The following is a 15,095-nucleotide window of genomic DNA, read 5'->3' on the forward strand; positions in this document are numbered from 1 at the left end:
AAGCAGGGACAAAGCAGATCTCATTGTTGGCAGAGGAAGCAGCCATTCTCAGACACCCAGCCGCAGGGCCCAGCCTCCAGCGCTGGCGGCAGCGGTGGGTGACGCAATGATATCCCCACCGGAACCGCCCTGCGGCATGCCTTGACTGAGTTCTGAATGCTTAGCTCCCTTGGTTCCTCTCTGCCCGCTGAGCCCAGAGATTCTATGAGTTGTCTAACATCTTAATGACAAACTTCATTTCTCTGAAATTTGTCAAAGCCCTGGAGACTTTGCTGACAAGTTTCCAGCTCCATGAATTTGTCTGATGTCTTTTAAAAAAAATGTTTTTGTTGTTTTGTTTTGTTTTTTAGAGACAGATGAAGGGAGAGGAATAGAGAGATAGAAAGAGTGATGAGAGACTGGGAATGGAACCAGTGACCTCTTGGTTCATGGGTCAATGCTCAACCACTGAGCCACACTGGCCGGGCTGCCTGATGTATTTCTAACAGCCGGAGCAAGGAATGTCAACACATCAGTTAGGCGGGTGTGGGGACCTACGGGTTTGCCATTACAGGTGCATAGAGAAGAGGCAGCCTCGGCAGCTGATGGATGACTCCACTGTGGGGGCGTGTTTTGAAGGCAGCGCTTTCCCTAACCTTCCTCTCTACCTCCCCGGCCAAGTTCACCTGCTGCCCTGTAGGTGCCGCTGTTGCTCTTCCTGCCTGCAGAACCCAGCATCTAACCCTCAACGAACGGGCTTGGACTTGATACTCTTTCTAAGTTAGAGGCAGCAGCCCTGTCCTATGCCTTCTCAGTAGCCCTGTCCTCTGCCCTGCCAGAGCAGGATTGGGCAAGGAGCTCAGCTTCAGCCAGACTGGGTGCTGTGCTAGGGACAGATGGGCAGAGATGAGAGCTAAAGTTTGTTTTTTTCTCTTGGAGATATATGAGTAAAGTCCCCCCCCCCCCATTTTATTGCCATCGTTTGTTTTGCTTTAAGGATGAGTGTGTGTGTGTACTGTGTGATGACTCTTGATGTCACGTTTTCTCCTTTTCATCTTAAATCTTTAAGGGCAGAATTTTAAACATCTAATGTGTGAATTCAAGAGATTATATTTAGGCCCTCGTGGGCCCCTGAAATCCAACGTAGGCATTCCGACAATTATACCAGCTGTGATTTTGGGCTCCATCTAGGCACTTTGCATATATCATCTTTTTTAAAATAATATATTTTATTGACTTTTTTTTTTTTTTACAGAGAGGAAGAGAGAGTTAGAAACATCGATGATGAGAGAAACATCGACCAGCTTCCTCCTGCACACCCCCCACTGGGGATGTGCCCGCAACCAAGGTACATGCCCTTGACCGGAATCAAACCTGGGACCCTTGCATCCCCAGCCGACGCTCTATCCAATGAGCCAAACCGGTTTCAGCTCACCTTTAATTCTTGCAATAATCCTGCAACCAAGGTGGTCTTACCCTCACTCGATCGGTAAAACAGGTTCAGGAGGACCAAGGAACCTGTCTGAGATTACGCAGGTAGTCTCAGCTGAGTCTGTCCTCAGGCCCTGGCCAATCTGACTCTAAAGTCCTTGATTTGTCTGCCTTGTCAATTCTTAGCTTCAAAGAAAACTTGAGGACATCAAGAAACCATCAGAGGGGCCAAACGATTCTGAGCAACATTGAGATGGTTCCCACACTGCTTCCTACCCTTTGCCTAAAGGTGGGTCTCTGCTGCCTGGCTGGTGTGGCTCAGTGGTTGAGCATCGACCTATGAACCAGGAGGTTATGGTTCGATTCCCAGTCAGAGCACATGTCCGAGTTCTGGGCTTGATCCCCAGGGTGGGGCGTGCAGGAGGCAACTGATCAGTGAGTCTCACCATTGAGGTTTCTCTCTCTCCCTTCCTCTCTGAAATCAATAAAATATATATTAAAAAATAAAGGTATTGCAGTTGGGGACTCAAGCTGGGGTGGCTCTCCAGGGGCCTGGGGGCAGAGGGCATGTATAAAGTATTTCCAACAAGGCTTGGAACACTCTGAGCACTCAAACAATGTACTAATTCTCTTTTTGGATTTTAGCAGTCGAATTTGTGGTTAAGACTCCATTGTAAGCATTTGGACATTTCTGTTACATTTTTATTTTGAGTGAAAGGAAAATGAGAAGATGATTTTAAAAAAATAGTTGTTTTCTTTGACCTAATTTGAAAAATCTTGACATTTTTCTCTGACCGGTTTTGCTGTCAGCCAGACCTGGCAGGTCTCTGTAGCATTTTCAGACACTGTTTCATCATCTGCTTTACAGTGATTGAGCTGTACTATTTGATCAAGGTTACAAAATCGAGAAGAAATCAGACAGGGCCATTAAAAATTGGGCTTGTTTGGCTCATGGTTGAGTGTTGACCTATGAATCAGAAGGTCATGGTTTGATTTTGGGTCAGGGCATGTATGGGCTCAGTCCCCAGTAGGGGGTATGCAGGAGGCAGCTGATCAGTGATTCTCATCATTGATGTTTTCTCTCTCCCTGTCCCTTCTTCTCTGAACTAATATATATATATATATATATATATATATATATATATATATATATATATATATATAAAATTAAAAAATCTCTATATATAAAAGCCAAGCGGCCAGAAGGATCAGAACAGAAGGATCAGAACGACTGGTCGCTATGGCACACACTGCAGCTGGCCAACCAGCCTGATAAGGGCAGGACCAGCTGCCAACCTCCCGCTGCCCCTTTCCCTGGCTGGCCCCACCCCTGATCGCCCACCCATCCAGCTGACCAACTACCCACGGCCCCTCTCCTGGCTGGCCCTGGCTCCGATTGGTCCCCCCATCAGGGGCAGGGCTGGCTAACCTCCGAGGCCTCACCCAGTCCTCCCACCTGGCCAGACCCCAATTGGCCCTGCTCATGGGTGGGGCCGGCTGGCCAACCTCCTGCAGCCCCTCCCTCTGGCCAGCCGGCCCCAATCAGCTCTGATCGGGCCAGACCGGCCTGATCCCACCCATGCTCGAATTCATGCACCAGGCCTTTAGTTTTTAATAAAGAGATCAATTTTAAAAAATCAGTCTATGGACATAATAGAACTCATCAGTGGTTGTCAGTTTTTAAGCTTACTATTATTATTATTATTATTATTATTATTATTTTGCTACCAAACCAGTGATTGCTAAGACATCTAGAAGACATTTCGTAGGGCTTAGATATTAAAACAAATTATAAAATTCTAAGTTTCCAGGCCAGTGTTTTAGGAAACCTGGATAGTGTGGGTTCTGTCATCTCAGACTCTCCCCTTTTCCCAACACTGGGGTCTTTTCACAGGCGAGTTCGCGTCGCTGCCTAAGGAGCAGGCTTTCGCCTGAGTCCCTCCCGTCGAGTGTACGGTTTCATGAGAAGGTGGTTTATAAAACAGGACACTTGCAAAAGGAAAAAGTCGCTGAAAAGAAATGTTTGCGTTTTGCTTCCAAGTACATACAACCCATTAGAACAGCAAAGGTACATTGGCTGACAGGGAAACAAGCAGACTCCAAGTCAGCTGCAGCTTATCTGAAAGCAAAAGCAGTTGTAGCTGCTGTTCTCTCAGCGCTGGACATGCAGGAATGCGTGTTAACAAGTACCGTGAGAATAACAAGAACATCAAGTTACGTGCACATATTCCTGACATATTAAAGCCATCCATCACGGCACGTAATTGACAGTGTGTTTGCAGCTGGGGCTGCTGGCGGCTTCTACAGGATGTCCCGGGTTTCCTGGTTCCATGGGGCACAGGAGGAGAAAGAAGACGCCACCAAGCCTTCAGAGACGGTGGCAAAGCACCCAAAGGCTGCCATGCTGTGACCCCCACCACCTCAGACAGGGCCAGGGGTGTGTGTGTGTGTGTGTGTGTGTGTGTGTGTCGGGTGAAATGCCATGGGGGAGAGAGCGAGAGTGGGAGAAGGGAGTTTTCCTTCTCCTTGGATAGTGATTGATGTATTGTTTGTAAAAACACGCTGTTGTTTATCGGTGACTGACAGCCAGAGGGATGGGAGGCTATGAAATCTCAAGTAAATGTTCTTCAGCAAAAATGCACCGTGCACATTAAACTGTCTCTAAACAGGGCTCCAGAAGTCACCTGCGCGCACGCACACTCTGACCTTTCCAGCCGGGCCGGCTCTCGGGCCCCTGGACACTCGCCTGCAGACTTTTCCCGGGGATGAGGCTTCTGAACGGCTCTGGGAGTTGACCTGTCCACTGTCACTTAGTTCAGCATGAGCAGGGCGAGCTGGGCGGCTGCTGGGGCGCCCCTGTGTGTGGCTGGGGGATGTGGGGCGCTGGGGGCTGCTGGGGTGCCCCTGTGTGTGGCTGGGGGGTGTGGGGTGCCCCTGTGTGTGGCTGGGGGGTGTGGGGTGCCCCTGTGTGTGGCTGGGGGGTGTGGGCTGTCCCTGTGTGTGGCTGCTGGGGCGCCCCTGTGTGTGGCTGGGGGATGTGGGGCGCTGGGGGCTGCTGGGGTGCCCCTGTGTGTGGCTGGGGGGTGTGGGGTGCCCCTGTGTGTGGCTGGGGGGTGTGGGGTGTCCCTGTGTGTGGCTGCTGGGGCGCCCCTGTGTGTGGCTGGGGGGTGTGGGGCGCCCCTGTGTGTGGCTGGGGGTGTGGGGCGCCCCTGTGTGTGGCTGGGGGGTGTGGGGCACCCCTGTGTGTGGCTGGGGGATGTGGGGCGCCCCTGTGTGTGGCTGGGGGATGTGGGGCGCCCCTGTGTGTGGCTGGGGGATGTGGGGCGCTGGGGGCTGCTGGGGTGCCCCTGTGTGTGGCTGGGGGGTGTGGGGCGCCCCTGTGTGTGGCTGGCAGCTGATTTCCTCCTGCAGCCCCAGGAGCCAGGCTTCCTGAGCGGCCTGTCCAGCCGGGAGCCGGAGCCGGAGCCTCTCAGAGCCGGAGCTGCACAGTGTCCGTGGGGGGAAGGGGAGAGGAAGAGAGGGCCTGGCTCTGGGTCACCCCCGCAGGACCCCGCGCCTCTGCCGGCCGTGTCCTTCCCCTTCGGTTCCCACCCAGATTTTTTTAAAACCAAGCTTCCCTTTTCATCGTTCAAATGTGGGGCATCGTGGACTTCTCAAAAAGAGAAGGCATTTTTGTAAGAGGCAGATTTTAACTGTAAATACGAGAGAGCCTGTTGGGAAAGACAGATTGAGTCCAGCCAGCATGGCTCAGTGGTTGAGCATCAACCTATGAACCAGGAGGTCTCGGCTCGATTCCCGGTCGGGGCACAGGCCCGGGTTGCGGGCTCCATCCCTGGTGTGGGGCGTGCAGGAGGCAGCCGATCAATGAATCTCTCTCATCATTGATGTCTCTCTCTCTCTCCCTCTCCTTTTCTGAAATCAAACATGGGCTCTGTTGCCTCACACGTATGCCTTGCATCGTGTGTGTGTGTGTGTGTGTGTGTGTGTGTGTGGGCACCAGCTGCGGGGAAAATGAAGGATAACTTGAGAGATTTAGACGTCCAGTCCATTCTCCTAAATGTGTGATGCTAATTAATGTTTAAAAAGCAGCTAAGCCTTGTGTTATGTCCTACGAGAACCATTTGGGTTTCTCGTTAGGAAATAATACCCATGAGGGAAATGCCAGCTCTCTCAGTACTGACCGCAGTCCCTGGCCTGGGGACAGGAACCCACCCAGGTGCACCGCCACCTGCCAGGGCAGGGGCACAGCCCCGAGTGACACCCTGCACCGCCGCGGTGCCTGGCGGTGTCCCAGGGCGTCGTGGGGAGCTGAGCACGCTCTTCCCCTTTGAGACGGGCAGTTACCCCTCAGGCCTCCCCTGCCGCCCTCTTTGTAATCTCTTCTCTGTCAGGACCTGGCACACCTGTGTCTCCTGTCCCAGGGCTGACCCAGTCTTCCTTGGGGGTCCATGGTGCGCCCCCTTTCTCTGTCCAGGGACCGTCACTGCTGCTTAGGCCACGGGAGGCCCCAGGCATCGAGCAGCTGGAGCGGCCAGGGCGGGAAGCCATGTCCCAGTTCTTCTAAGCGGGTCTGATGTGAAAGACGAAATAGAGAAGGGCGGAGACCGGGATGGCAGGACACAGGCTTTATTGAAGAGAAGAGTACCACTGCCGACTGCTTCCGGGGAGAGAGAGAGAGTGGAAGAGAGCAAGGGCCGGGGTACAAGCACTTTTTAAGGGGAGGAAAGGGGACGGGGCTTAGGGCACTCAGCACACGCTGATGGGTGGCTTCCTGTAAGGCCTATGATGAGGGACCTAGGGACTTAGGAATCGGGGGCTTAGGGTATTCGGCAGGTGCTGATGGGTGGTTCAGCGCTCAGGAAATGTCCGGCCGCAGGTGGGGTTTACGTCTGTCCATCAACTGGGGGAAGGGAGGATCTATCATGATGCTCACGCAACAGGCCTTTCCCGGAGGACAGGGCGACGCGATCTCTAAGCAGCACAGCCCTTCCCGCCCGGGCCCTGGAACAGGCTCGGCCCGGGGATCCCGCGCTGAACTTGCCGCCGGCTTTCCTGCAGCAACCGCGTGGGATTTCACTGCCCGAAATTTATGTAACACGTTTCCCCTGTGGGCTCGGCTCAGAAAGATCTCTTTATTTTTACATGGATTTCGCTCTCATAAGTCTTAGTGAACATGTTTTTCCAGGCCACAGCGAGTACTTCTGGGAAGGAGGGGGGTGGGTAATGTGGAAGCTGGAACGGAGGTCGCGCGTGAGCCGCCGCCGCGGCCACAGAGGGGTCCTCCGTCACCCGCACAGCCCAGCAGCCCTGGCGAGGGGAGGAAGGCTCCTGTGTACACGGGGTGCCATCTGGGCGCACGGCTCGCCCCAAGAGGATGGCATCCTGACACACACCCGACTGTATCCGTCTTCACACCCTGGCAATTGGGACCAGCCCCTGACGTGGGCATCGTTTCATTTCTTGTTACTTGTACATGAGCCCAGCGACAATTTCAACCCCCATCTACCCCCCCAAAAAAAGCCATTGATGGTGCGAAGTGCCTATGACAGTGCTTTGAGGGATGGCAGAGTCTGTGGCAGTGAAGGCCAGATGCTGATTGTGGGGCGGTGGTGGGCGGGAAGGGGCGTGGCCATACCTGTGAGGAGGGACTCCCTCCAGCTCTGGCACCTGTATGCTGCCTGCTTGTGGGCTGGCGCCTGGGTTCCTACCTGGGAAAACGGTGTCTTCAGGGCTTCCGCCGGCCTGGGATTCCCTGTGCCCAGCTTCGTATGGCGTTCCTAAAACACTCCTTGGAGGAGAGGCTGAATAGCAATTCCATTTTCTTTTATTAGGAAGCCACGTCTGGCACAAAAACAGCAACAAACAAAACACGCGATTTCTCTGTTTCCCGTAAAGATGGGTCTTGTTTTGTTCTCATTCATTTGTTTTCATGGTGGAAAGGCTAAAATCACTTCCCCATAAGAATTAGAGTCTATTTTTTGCCTCTCATGTTAGCGATCCCCACCCCTCCTTTTTCTTGGCTCCCTAAGAAAAATGTAAGCGCCCAGCCGAGGTGGCTCAGGGGTTAGGCACTGACCCAGGAACCAAGAGGTCTCGGGTTGGATTCCCTGTCGGGGCACATGCCGGGGGTGCACCTCGATCACCAGAAGGGGTCGTGCAGGAGGCAGCTGATTGATGATGTTCCTCTTTCAACCTTGTTTCTCTCTCTCTTTCCCTTTCCTTCCTCTGTTTAAAAAGCAATAAAAGCATATTTTTTTTAAAAGGGAAAATAAGCGATTTGACAAGAAAAAAGAATGCAACAAATTCTTTGTTATAACAAAGCAGGCCTTGCCTATAAATGCAATGGCTGATGACCATTATCGTTGAAGTCCTTTCGGGTCAATGAATACTTGTCTGATTATATCTAAGAGGAAGAAACATGGAATTATGTTCTGGGTCCTCAGATACCTTCTCCCGTGGGTCTAATACACAGGAAGTGAATGAAGCCATACGGCAGGTACGTTTTGTGAGGCTGGAGGCTTAAGGAGCCATGTAAGAACAAGAATGCAAACATGTCTTCCTTTATCGCTTTTTATAAAAACATATGGTCACGTGAACATACCACCCACGCCAGCACGATCCCTGACGCTTACACTTTATTGGCTTCACATGTCGTCCATGGCTGCGGGTCCCAGGTTGTCCTATGTCCATCTGTACTGTACACGTGTGAATTTGCTACTCGCGTATATGAGCACAGGAAATACAGGTCACGACTGTACAGGAACCAGATGGGAATATACAGGTATCAGTGTGAGAACACAAGATTACATTGTGGGTCTCAAACACACAAACTCGCAAATACAGCTTTCTGTCTTTGTCGAACTTCCACATTTCAAAGGCCTGCTCGCCTCTTGAATTGCCGGTTTGCACTGAAAAGTTCCCTTTAAGAGGGAGTCAGTCAATTGACTGCAAATCATTCATTCAGACCAGCTGACTCAAGCACTGGTCTCTGAATTGGACTCAGACTGAACAATTCCCTATTCTAGAAGCCAGGTGTGATGGGGGGGCAGGAAGGAAGTGGGTGGGGGGAGGGAGCCCAGTGCCCATGGGCAGAGCTCGGCCATACATTGATTTTTTTGGGCGGCTCAGATACTGGTCTGGAGGTCTCCATTGAGGAGGGTTCTCTGGGTCTCCGTGGTCTCATTCAGCCGGGACTTGTCCTGCTTACTGTCACTCCGCTCCCCGTCGTCCGTGCCGCTCACCTTGACCAAGCAGAGGACGTTCTGGAAGCTCTTCTTGAAGTTGTCGGACAGGAAGGCGTACAGGATGGGGTTGGCGCAGCTGTTGGCATAGGTGAGGATCACCACGAAGTCAAACATGCCCTTGAGGGCTGGCGTGGGGTCGATGGCCACGGACACGGAGGAGACGTTGAAGATGTAGAAGGGGAGCCAGCAGAAGATGAAGACAGCCACCACGATGGACACCATCCGGGTGACCTTCTTCTCCGACTTCTTCCTCTTGGAGGAGCCCACGCGGATCCCCGAGGACTTCACCTTGATGATGATGAACAGGTAGCAAAGACAGATGATGGTGAGGGGCACCAGGAACCCCAAGATGAAGGCGTAGATGATGAACCCCGTGTACCACGCCCCGGATTCGCCTGGCCAGTTAATGGTGCAGCTGCTCTTCCCCCACTGGTTGCTCCGGAGCCCCGCGTAGATCATGATGGGCAAGATGACCAGCAGAGAGAGTCCCCACACGGCCACGTTGATCATCTTGGCCGTCCGGGGTCTCCTCCACTTGGCCGACTTGATGGGGTGGACCACAGCCAGGTACCGGTCGATGCTCATGACCGTCAGGCAGAAGATGCTGGTGAACTGGTTGATGCCATCCACAGTCATGACCACCCGGCAGATGGCCTTGCCAAAGGGCCAGTGGACCAGCGCCACCTGCATGGCCAAGAAGGGCAGGCCCAGCATGAAGAGCTCATCGGCGATGGCCAGGTTGAGGATGTAAATGTTGGTGATGGTCTTCATCTTGGCGTAGCGGAGGATGACGTAAATGACCAGCGTGTTGCCACACAAGCCAACGATGCAGACCACGAAATAGATGAACGTGAGGACTGCATTGCTGGTCAGATCGTAGTACGGCTCCGTCTGGTTTGAGCCGTTGGCCGCCACCACTGAGCCGTCGAGGTTGAATTGAGAGGAAAGCAGTGGTTGGCTGCCATTGAGCAGGTCATAGGCCGTATCCATGGCTGCCTTGCAGGCTTACGCTCCTTCCAACCAGCCAGAGATCTTACTCTCACCTTAATGGGTCCTGGAGGCAGACGGTCCACTGTGGCATCTGCAGGGGAAAAGGGAAGATTGGCTCATCAGTCAGAGGCCACAGAAACGCTCACCCGCTTCCCAAGTTCTGGTGTCCCCTTGCAGACACACCCTTCAGTCGAAAGGCGCATTATCTTTCCCCATCGGCATAGAGCGACCAGCGCCGTCTCATCGGGGTGCAGAATGTTCGAGCTTTTCCAGTAGTGACAAAGAGCTGGGGTTAAGCTATCCTAGTTTATCTTGTCATCTCTGGTGACGCACATGTGGGGGATGACTGTGGCTGCAAACGAATGTCCTTTGATCCCTAAGAAAAGTTAACTGGTCCAAACTGGGAGAAGGCAGAGAGGTCAGACCCTGGCGCTCTTGGCCTTTTCCTACGAGGAAATCTACCCGGACCTGCTGACTTATTCGGAGTTTTTCCATTCTGACAATCCAGCGTGGAAAAATCCCAGCCTTTGGAGGTAAAACAAACCAGGGTTCCACCACGGAGCCTATGGGACCCCCTGCCTTGTACCTAACTGTTCGAACCCTCATTTGTTAAAATGGGGGTGCCATGGAGGTTAAAGGATGAAATGGATGTGAAAACACCTAGCATTGTGCTGGGCTTATAATCGGAGCTCAGTAATTGTTATCTTCCCCCCCGCCCCCCACTTCTTCTCTATCATCTCATTTATCTCTAATGTGTTGAAATCTGCCTCCATCATGAACCCATGTATAGTCTTAAGTGTTAAATAAAAATCTGGCTGGCTTCCCTTTTAAAAATGTATGCTTTAGTTTATTTTTGTTTCTCCAATACCCTATGCCTAGGAGAACTCTTTTCTAAAGTTCTCCCCCATGGAATGTTCCAGAGTGCTTGCCTTCTCAAACCCCAGAGAATTTGCCAAAAACAGGAGCCACGTTCATTCTCAGACTTGAAGAGAAGGTTCCAAACACTGATGTAGATCATTCACACCCCCTTGATCTTCCCAGCCATCCTTGGAGGTGGGGGGTATTCATTCCATTTTACAGATGAGGAAACTGAGACTTAGAGAGTTTAAGTGACTTGCTCCCATAATCGGTTGGAGCTGGGATCTGAACACAGGATACCCACGTCTTCTGCACTTTTACTCCCCTTTTCCTTCTCCAAGCTGAGGAAATGTTACCATTGGCTTGGCCTAAGGTATAAACCATAGCTCATCACATAATTCAACAATCTATATGCAGTCATTCAGAAACCACCATGGGGGCTTCTTTATTCTGGACACTAGGGTTGAACAGGACATAGCTGGTGCCTCTAGGAGGTGATCATTTAGGAGGGGAGACAGGGAAAGAAGCCAGCTCATTCAGGGTGAGTCTTGAATTGAGGTAGGAACAAAGGATTAAAGAATGCCTTCTGCTCCTGGAGAGTTCCGAGGGGGCTGTGTAAGGAGAATGCTTGTGTGGGGTCCTGGATATATGAAGAGGGAGGGAAGGTGGTAAAAGGATGGCATTGTTTAGCACTGAGTGGAAATAGTTCACTTGGTGGACACATCTCCACTGAGCAGGGCACTTTTCCTGCCTGAGTGAAGACTGAAGATTGCTCCTTTGCCCGGCTGGCATGACTCAGTGGCTGAGCGTTGATCTATGAACCAGGAGGTGACTGTTCCATTCCCGGTCAGGGCACAGGCCTGGGTTGTGGGCTCCATCCCCAGTAGGGGGCGTGCAAGAGGCAGCCAAATCAGTGATTCTCTCTCATCATTGATGTTTCTATCTCTCTCCCTCTCCCTTCTCGATGAAATTAAAAAATATATATACTGAAGAGAAAGCTTACTCCTTTGATGACTTAAAGGGGATGTAGCCACAAGTAGTTGGGGGACCCTGTCCACTTCTGCCTCGAACCCTCCGTGCGGTCCAGGCGCATTGCGTCTCTGTCCTGTGCCATGTCCCTACCACACAACTCTCTAAGCCATGGTCTGGGCTTCGTGGCTGGCCTCTCTGCCCAGTACCTGGGGGGACGACCTTGGATGTCGTGTCTGCATTGGGTAAAAAGCATCAGTATTAAACACGGAAGCTGTGAAGAACCCATCTTCCTATCCCTGGATAAACGTGGGTTATTTCCACCGTCATTTCTAATCTCCTTGTCAGGTATTTTAATTCCACAGACCCTGTGTACCGGCCGGCCTTGGAGCGTCATTAATCACTAGCATGTCCAGGGTCCCGTCTGTGTCACGGGCCCAGTCACGCCCCCACGTCTGGGTCAGACCGAAGACCTGGTGCTTTGGGACGGGGGTGCTGCTGGTGCAGACATGCGAGGGAGGGGAGTGCTGCCCTCCAGCCCCAACTGCCTTTGTGGGCACCGTCTCCCTCAGTACGGGGCAGTTTTTTGTTTTGTTTCTGAAATGGACTGAGACATAGCCTTTCTCTACTTGTGAGGGAGAGCAGTGGGCAGGGTGCAGAGCCTGGGGAGGTGGCGGAAAGCCAGGGAGCCGGGCCAGGGTGGGAGAGCGCCTCCAAAGAAGACAAAGGTTTAAATCACCATGACTCTCACTTCGCGGACAGTAAAGCCCCTGGCCTGTGGCCTCCGAGTGCCGGCTGCGTCACCGCAGGTGGAGTCCAGGGCCAGGCAGGCAGCGCCCGGGGCTTTGTGCTCCAGCCAAACGCACAGGAAGTTTGGTGCTTTCTGATGTTTCCAGCCCAGAATCCTGAGACGCTGGAAATGGCTGGCTGCTGGTTTCCTCGGACACCGAGTCCTGGCTCTGTTGGGGGGCAGGTTAGAATGGCCTCAGGACTCCCCTCCCCTTCCCCGGTTACCAGCCTAAGAGCTGGCCATTGGGATGGAGACCAGCATGTGCGTGTGTGCGTGTGTGCGTGTGCGTGTGTGCGTGTGTGATCCCCAATTCTACTGAGCTTCAGTTTTTTCTTTCTCACCAATATCGTTTCTTCATTCAGCCCCACCCCAATTCCCTAAACCCCCCGTGGATCCGGGTTGGCTGGGGCCTCACAGGGGGACACTATCCCAAGTGCCAAGAGCGTGCTGCCCGGCCACGCTAGGGGAGGGCGCCCCGAAAAGCAGACAGCGCTGGCCGAAGGGCTGGGGAGAGCGCGTCTAGGGACAGAGACTGGTTCCGTCGCTCACCCAGAAAATCATCCGCCGCCCCCTCACCCCCCTGCGCTGACCTAAGACCCCTGGTTTCCTAGAGGATCCCCTGTGTTTCCAGGGGGACACGGGGAACTGAGGACGGTCCTGCTGGGAGCCCCCAGGTCTGTCTGCGAAGCGGGGCGGAGCAGGGAGCGCTCTCCGCCAGGGAAGCGGCCCCAGACCATCAGGCGTGCCAGGCCGGGAGAGGAGCCCCAGAGAGCAGCCCCCCTCTGCTCTGCCAGCTGTCCTCATGGGCTCGGATCTCAGGGTGCACGCCCACAGGCGCCCCGGCAGTGCCCCCACCCCTGCCGCTAGCTTGCTTTCCTCCCTTGCTATCCTTTTAAAGGCGCTGGGAGGCAAGTTGTCCCATCGCACCCGCTACCTGGATGCTCGGCCGGGGGACGGAGGCTGGACCGGGGCACACGCCACGCTTACTGGCTGCTGTGCAGCCACGTCGGTTCCAGCACTGGCGGTCCCGGCCCGCACTCACGCCGGGAACACTCGCAGGCGTTCGTTCCCCTCCACCCGCCCTAAGTGGCCCCCGGACGGAAGCTGCCGGGAGCAGCGGGACCCGCACGCCGGCCATCCAGGTGCGCACTGCATGCAGCGCAGATGCACCCGCCGCCCCAGTGCTAGCGGCGCTCTCTCTCTCTCTCTCTCTCTCTCTCTCTCCCTCTCTCTCTCTCTCTCTCTCTCTCTCTCTCTCTCTCTCTCTCTCTCTCTCACACACACACACACACACACACACACACACACACACACACAGGAAAACCTCACCTTTGCTTTCCCGCTGCAATCCCGCAATCCGCCAGCTCGGCTTGCCGGCACCTAGCGGCTGTCCCCAGCCCAGCCGGGCCCGAGCGCGCCGCAGCTCAGCGGGCACCCCGCACCGGGCGCCCCACCTGCAGGCTCCCGCTCCTGCCTCGCTCCAAGGGGAGCTGCTAGCGGGGCGCAGACCGCCAGCGCTGCTCCGGCTCCGCTCCGCTCCGCTCGGGCGCCGGCGGCTGTGTGGCCGGGACTGGCCTGCGGAGCCGGAGCCGGAGCCCCTCGCACAGTCCCCACGCCCCCCTGACGTCACGCGGCTTCGCCCCGCCCGTCGGGTCCTGTGGGAGGACGGGGTGAGCCGAGCGGAGGATCTGCCGGTGGCGGTGGAGGTGGCAGGCTGGCACAGCTCATAGGCATGGGGCGCGGGCTGGGGAGGGGGCAGGGGAGCTGCATGCAGGGTGAGAGGGGAAGGTCCAGCGACGTCAATCGGCCTCCCCAAGGCTCTGCCTTCCCTCCGATTTCACAGAACCTGTGCTGTGTCGCCAGCCTGTTCCAGGCAGCTGGGTGGCACCGGGGTAACCCAAGAGCGCTCGGGCACCTCTCCGCCGGACCAGTGTGCAGAGCTGTGTCCACTGCGGGCCATCCCTGGGCCCTGGCGCCAGGCCCGGGAAGGACAGGGAGACACGGTCCCGGGGGAAGCTCTCCTCCCTGCAGTGGCCAGCGCCCCTCTGCCGTGTGCGGGCACTCAGCTCCCACGCTGCAGGCGGGGCTCAGGCTCATCCGGCCGTCCCACCTCCACAGGGCCTGTCCGGCTCAGGCTCCACGGGGCCTGCAGGCGGTGGCCGCACAGCTGTCCCCTTGGCGGCACCCGCTGGTCCCAGCAGCACGGCCCCTCCTCCTCCCCCCCGCTGAGAGGGAGCACAGGGAAAGCAGCAAGAAGTGGGAGGCATGGCGCATCAAGTTGCAGCTGTTTATTTTTTGACTGCGATGATTCAGCCTCTGTTCCAATAGTTTAATAAGTCGTAATCAGTCCGCAGCCTCTCTGTTCTCACCGCCCTCCACGGACACGGACACACACACACACACACACACACACCCTCCTGAAGACACTTACAGAGAAAGCAAACACCAGCTAGCTTTCTAGTGGGCTGGGTTGCCTTCGCCTGCCCATCCTATTCCCTGATTTCCAATTCGCCAGTGAAAAGTCCTAGTCCCAGATGGGCGAGTGACTGGGGGAGGGGACCTCTAGGGATAGGGGATGGGAGCAGTCAGCTGGGCCAGCTGTGTCCTGGGGTCCGGGCTCTCCTCTCTGAGGTGTTGGTTTGCAACCTCAGGAGTTCTCTGGGTGAAATTTGAACCCCCTGCCCCCACCCGGACACCGTACTTGAAGGGCCAGGAGAGACCGCAGGAAGAGCAGAGGGCTCTGGTTGGGGGCGGGGGAGAGGGGGGTTCTCTGAGCGGGGAGCCTTCACAGGAAGCTGTTGGGCGGCCATAAGGTGAGTAATCTCTACCCTGCC

General features: G+C 54.8%; 1 protein-coding gene across 4 annotated transcripts; it reads right to left on the reverse strand.

Annotated features, from left to right (window-relative positions):
• Positions 1-7,964: 7,964 nt before the first annotated feature.
• Positions 7,965-13,758, reverse strand: SSTR2 (somatostatin receptor 2). Of its 4 annotated transcripts, none has more exons than XM_036407805.2 (3): positions 13,591-13,758; positions 9,828-9,996; positions 7,965-9,735 (listed from the first exon to the last, which is right to left on the reverse strand). In XM_036407805.2, exon 3 carries the CDS (start codon positions 9,642-9,644, stop codon positions 8,535-8,537), a length of 1,110 nt encoding a protein of 369 aa, XP_036263698.1. In that variant the 5' UTR covers positions 9,645-9,735; positions 9,828-9,996; positions 13,591-13,758; the 3' UTR covers positions 7,965-8,534. The 4 variants fall into 4 exon arrangements, with proteins under 4 accessions (XP_036263698.1, XP_045426714.1, XP_036263696.1 ...); XM_045570758.1 differs by lacking the exon at positions 13,591-13,758 and adding an exon at positions 10,584-10,936; XM_036407803.2 differs by lacking the exon at positions 9,828-9,996 and having other exon boundaries at positions 13,591-13,754.
• Positions 13,759-15,095: the final 1,337 nt, after the last annotated feature.

This window comes from Pipistrellus kuhlii, unplaced genomic scaffold, assembly GCF_014108245.1.
Source record: "Pipistrellus kuhlii isolate mPipKuh1 unplaced genomic scaffold, mPipKuh1.p scaffold_m20_p_37, whole genome shotgun sequence".
Lineage (NCBI taxonomy): Eukaryota > Metazoa > Chordata > Mammalia > Chiroptera > Vespertilionidae > Pipistrellus > Pipistrellus kuhlii.

What these genes read in the sequence shown, in the direction of transcription:
- SSTR2 (XM_036407805.2), bottom strand. Translation starts at nt 9,644, where the DNA reads ATGGATACGGCCTATGACCTGCTCAATGGCAGCCAACCACTGCTTTCC.